General features: G+C 42.2%; 1 protein-coding gene across 1 annotated transcript; it reads right to left on the bottom strand.

Annotated features, from left to right (window-relative positions):
• Positions 1-2,843: 2,843 nt before the first annotated feature.
• Positions 2,844-3,353, bottom strand: LOC110713542. Its single transcript, XM_021891992.1, has one exon. The coding sequence runs from the start codon at positions 3,351-3,353 to the stop codon at positions 2,844-2,846; it is 510 nt and encodes a 169-aa protein (XP_021747684.1).
• Positions 3,354-5,793: the final 2,440 nt, after the last annotated feature.

Here is a 5,793-nt window from a genome sequence, read left to right as displayed (position 1 = left end):
GGTCACCCCTAAAATCGCTCCACCCGGGGGCACGATAATCGTACCCGATTTCCGTCGGGCAGTCTACCCGGGAAACACCGTGGGAGGAGGGCCCTTGCCAATAGGCCCAAGTAGGTTATGATCCCTACCACCCAGGGACCGGGCCTTGTTGGGGTGGCCAATAGGGGTAATTTACCGGGGGGGTGACCTTACCCCTATCCACGGCCGCACCATAAAGATCTTGGGTTTGCATAAACATACCCTGTTGGTTCTCCATTTGGCTCTGCATGCCAAGTTGCATGCTCATGATTTGTTGCTCAAGGCTACTCATGCCTTAATGCTGTTGCTGATGATGTTGTTGTTGATGATGTTGTTGTTGTTGTTGTTGTTGTTGTTGTTGTTGTTGTTGTTGTTTTTGTTGTTGTTGTTGGTCGACTTCCATATTCCTTGGGCCACCTAGAGCAGTGGGTAGCACGCCATTGTCTCGCGGAATTTTCCACACATTCCTTGCATTCCACTTTAAGGATGTACGGCTGGGGTAAGGCAAGATACAATGGTGCTCGCAATCAACCATCCAGGCATGAAAATTGTTGGCATCTGAAGTTCCTTGGAGGAACCCCGAGCTTCTCATTTGATGTATGTCCATGATTAGATCTTTGTCGGCCCCAATTTGAGTGCACGAGGGGAAGAAGCGTTCATAGTTAAGCTTCTTGGCAATCCTTGTAATCATCCCACCGAGGGCAATTTATCCTGTCTTGTGACCCGACTTGATTGCCTTGCAGCACACGACGAACCAGTACCCCATATTGAGCCACCCTTTCAATTCCTCCCAAGTGGCAACCCACAAAGTAAATAGCTCTTCATGCGAGAGCTTACTCAAGTCCTGCTTGCTAAACACCGCAAACCCCAGAATGTGGTGTAGAATACGGAGCATAGGGTGGATAATATGGTTGGCCACCGAATACCTAGTGTTGAACTCTTCAAAATCGGTAATCGTTTGCCACTATCTAAATGCATCGTACTTAGGGAATAGGCTCAATGAAGGGCAAGGAGGTCCGCCTCGGGGTTCAAATCCAACAATACATTAAGATCACTAAGAGTCATAGTGTGTTGGTTGTTGAACAGTTGGAAGGAAATTTGGAAGTCGTTCCCATAGGGCTCCTTTTCAAAAGAGGCCAATAATTCGAAGGTGGGCTCCTTATATGTTCGGAATTGATGCTTGATGAACTCACTCATCCCTAAGTTGTAAAGGAGCGACCATATATCATCGTCAATCCCCAAAGCTCTCATGGAGCGTTGATCATAGTGTCTGGAGGGATTTAACTTTTGTCCGTGAAGGTCGTTAAAGAACGTAGCATGGACCTTGTTCAAGAATCTCAATCTAGGGGGAACATTTGGTCCTTGAGCTTGAGTTTGTTGAGTACTCGGTTCCTCAACCCTTAACCTGGGCTCCTTTCTGCTCTTCCTTTTGCTTATTATGTTCTCAAGCAATACAAACAACCCAACCAAAAGGAGAACTCCCTTCGAACTCAACCAACAATTGGAATACAACAACAACAACCCAAGTCTTAACAATATGCAAAAGGGTTAGTACTAACAACTAACCACACAAATATAGCGCCCAAGATAACAAGAATCAACAACAAAGCAGTCAATCAAAATACATTATGATAGTAAGCAATTCTCATGAAAGTAGTTGCATTATCATCAATACTAACACAAAATTTCTCAACTTAATTTCATGAAAATGGCTTCCAAAACAATAATATTAACAACAATGTCCCCAAAATCACTAAATTTCACACTAATAACCAACAAATCCTTAACAAAGAAAATCAAAATCACAAGAAATTCATTCAAGCTAAATCATACTTAATAACTAAAAAATTTTCATAAACAAGAGAAATTAAGTAATAAAATAGCAAAATTCAGAGTTATACCACTTTGTAGAAGCTTGAACACCACTAAGAACCTCCAAGAACACCACCTTCAATTAAGCTTGCAAACCATGAAAATGGAGGATTTTTGGGTATTTTGGAGAGAGAAAGTGGGTGAATTTGTGAGTAGAGTGAAAATTTTTGATGGATTTGAAGGAAAATAAATAGAATTTTTGAGAAATGGGTGAAATTTGAAGGTTAGGGTTTGAGTTTGTGAGGAGAGAGAAGAGAGCATGAAATATGGGTTTCAAAATTATGAGGACGAAATGGGGAAAAAAGGGTTAAAACCCGATTTTCCCAGCTCTGCGTGCCAACACAGGTATGTTGCGCGCCCATACAGGTATGCTGCGCGCTCGCACATGCATGCTGCGCGCCCGCACAGAAGTTGCGCACTAGGTCCGCGGACTCTCTGTCTCGAATCTTCAATTTTGAATAAATCTGTGCGGGTTTTGACAGTGAACGCGCGCCCGCACACCATCCCTACGCGCCCGCACAGAGGTCGCACACTAGGTCGCGCAAACCTTCTGCCTCGAACTTCAATTTGTGAATAAATTTGTGCGGGTTCTGACAGTTCCTGCGCGCCCGCACACTTCACAATGCGCGCCCGCACAGATGTCGCGCACTGGGTCGCACAGAGTAAAATTCGATTTATTTCTCCTCACATCTTCAAAATACAAAATTCTTGTTCCTTCATCATCCAAACAGCTATCAACCAAAAGGGGGAAAAATCAAATTCAAATTCAAATTAAAAAAAAAAAGTAAAATCGGAATATTTTTTAAAAAAATATATAGAAAGGAGTTAGAAACTCGGGTTGCCTCCCGAGAAGTGCTTCTTTATTAGGTCACTAGCTTGACCATGAGAAAAATTCTTCAAGTGGGAGGCTTGGGATCCAAAGGATCAAGCATTATACATTCGATTATACCAACTTATTCCTTGAAAAAGTAATGCTTTAAACGATGACCATTAACCATAAACTTGTTACCATCCACATCTAACTCAAAGGAGCCATAAGGAGTAGTCTTTGATATCACAAAAGAACCCGACCACTTTGATTTGAGTTTACCCGGAAACAAACGAAGCCTTGAGTTGAAAAGCAAAACTTTATCTCCAACCTTAAAGTTCTTGTTTCGAATATGTTGGTCATGCCACTTTTTGGTCTTCTCCTTATATAACCTTGAGCTCTCATAAGCATCATTTCTAAGCTCTTCAAGTTCATTGAGCTTAAGCAATCTCTTCTCACTGGCCAACGATAAATCCATATTGAGCTCTTTGATGGCCCACCAAGCCTTGTATTCTAACTCAACCGGCAAGTGACAAGCCTTTCCATAGACCAACCTATAGGGGGTCGTGCCGATTGGAGTCTTGTACGCCGTCCTAAGAGCCCATAGTGTGTCATCAAGTTTGAGAGACCAATATTTACTTGATTTGTTCACCATCCTTTCAAGAAGATTTTTGATTTCACGATTCGAGACCTCCACTTGTCCTTCAATTTAAGGGTGATAAGGTAATCCAACCTTGTGATGAACGCCATATCTCTTGAGAAGAGCTTCAAATTGCTTTTTGGCGAAATGGGAGCCTCCATCAGTAATTAGCACCCTCGGAACTCCAAACCTAGGAAAAATGATCTTCTTTAGAAGCTTAAGCACAACCTTGTGATCATTGGTAGGTGAGGGTATGTCTTCAATCCATTTCGTCACATAATCGACCGCTACCAAGATATATAGATTCCCACAAGAAGAAACGACAGGCCCCATAAAATCCACCCCCCAAACATCGAAGGGTTCAACTTCTAAAACACTTTGTTGGGGCATTTCGTCCCTCTTGGTAATGCCTCCGCTCCTTAGACATCTATCACATTGCGCAACGAATTGGTGGGCGTCTGTATGCATTGTCGGCCACCACAATAAATATTGAGAGATTTTTGCCACTGTTTTGTCAACACCACCATGCCCTCCACATGGTAGTGAGTGGAAATGCTCAAGAACTCCTTGAATTTCATGATCTGGAACACACTTCCGATAAAGGCCATCTCCACATTGCTTGAATAGGTATGGGTCATTCCAAAAGTACCTTCTCACTTCCTTGAAAAACTTCTTCTTTTGTTGAGAAGAATACTCCGGGGGAACGACTCCACACGCAAGATAGTTGGCTATATCCGCGTACCAAGGGGTAGAAGTTGAAAGCCATGAGAGCCTTAAATCCTATCTTATCATTAATCGGTACATCCTCCTTGTTCTCAAAAGGTAGCCTAGACAAATGATTCGCTACATAGTTCTCTGCTCCCTTTTTGTCCCTTATTTCCATGTGAAAGTCTTGGAGAGAGAGAACCCAACAGATCAAGCGAGGCTTTGCCTCTTTCTTGGTCATGAGGTACCGCACCGCGATGTGATCCATGTACACAATAACTTTTGAGCATATAAGATAGGACCGAAACTTATCGAATGCAAACACTACCGCTAACATCTCTTTCTCCGTTGTTGTGTAATTCTTTTGAGCCTCATCTAGAGTCCTACTTGCATAGTAGATGACACATGATTTTCCTTGTTTCTTTTGACCAAGAACGACACCTACTGCAAAGTCACTAGCATCGCACATTAGCTCAAAAGGCAATCTCCAATCCGGAGCTTGCATAACGGGAGAAGAAATGAGAGCTTCCTTGAGCTTACAAAATGCCTCAAGGCAAGCCTCATTGAAGTTAAAAACAACCTCTTTTTTGAGTAATTTGGTAAATGGTTTGGCGATTGAAGAAAAATCTTTGATAAACCTCCGGTAAAAACCGGCATGCCCAAGAAAAGCCCGTACCCCCGTGGTGGAAGTAGGATGGGGCAACTTTTCAATCACCGAAACCTTGGCCAGATCAACCTCAATGCCATTTTTTGAAACCTTATGGCCGAGGAAAATGCCCTCCTCGACCATAAAATGGCACTTTTCCCAATTTAAAACCAAACTCATCTCTTGACACCTTTTCAAAACTTTTTCAAGGTTAAAAAGACAAGTGTTAAAAGACAAGCCACCAACACTAAAATCATCCATGAAAACTTCAATTTCTTTTTCAAGCATCTCAAAGAAAATGGAAGTCATGCATCTTTGAAAAGTGGATGGAGCATTGCATAATCCGAATGGCATTCTTCGGTATGCAAATGTCCCATATGGACATGTGAAAGTAGTTTTCTCTTGATCACTTGGATGGATAGGGATTTGGAAATATCCGGAATACCCATCCAAGAAACCAAAGAAAGCATGGTTAGAAAGCCTTTCAAGCATTTGGTCCATGAAAGGGAGAGGAAAATGATCTTTCTTGGAGTTTTTGTTTAATCTCCTATAATCAATGCACATTCTCCACCCGGTCACCGTCCGAGTGGAGATTTCCTCTCCTTTTTCATCCTTGATTATGGTCATTCCACCCTTCTTTGGAACTACATGAACCGGGCTAACCCATTTGCTATCGGAGATAGCATAGATGATGCCCGCCTCACGTAGTTTCAAAATTTCTTTCTTCACAACCTCTTAAAGGTTGGGGTTCAACCTTCTTTGAGGTTCAATGGTGGTGGAATGATCATCTTCAAGATGAATACGATGCATGCATAAAGAAGGGCTAATACCTTTGATATCATCAATGCTATACCCTATCACATCCCTATATTTTCTTAAAACATCAAGAAGTTTTTCCAAATTAAGACCATCTAGGGTAGCATTGACAATAATAGGGTATTTTCCCTCCTTATCAAGAAAAGCATATTTCAAAGAAGAGGGAAGGGGTTTGAGTTCTACCTTGGGAGGAGGCTTAGAACTCTCCTCCAATTTCTCCTCCTTAGACTCAAGCTCGATCTCAACTTGTTGTTTAACTTCCTCCTTTGAGGATTCCTCCATTGCCAT

The sequence above is a fragment of the Chenopodium quinoa genome, unplaced genomic scaffold, assembly GCF_001683475.1.
Source record: "Chenopodium quinoa cultivar QQ74 unplaced genomic scaffold, ASM168347v1, whole genome shotgun sequence".
Taxonomy (NCBI): domain Eukaryota; kingdom Viridiplantae; phylum Streptophyta; class Magnoliopsida; order Caryophyllales; family Amaranthaceae; genus Chenopodium; species Chenopodium quinoa.
This window is presented reverse-complemented; position numbering and strand designations above follow the sequence as displayed.

Coding starts and splice junctions, on each gene's coding strand:
- LOC110713542 (XM_021891992.1), bottom strand. CDS start 3,353: ATGGTGAACAAATCAAGTAAATATTGGTCTCTCAAACTTGATGACACA.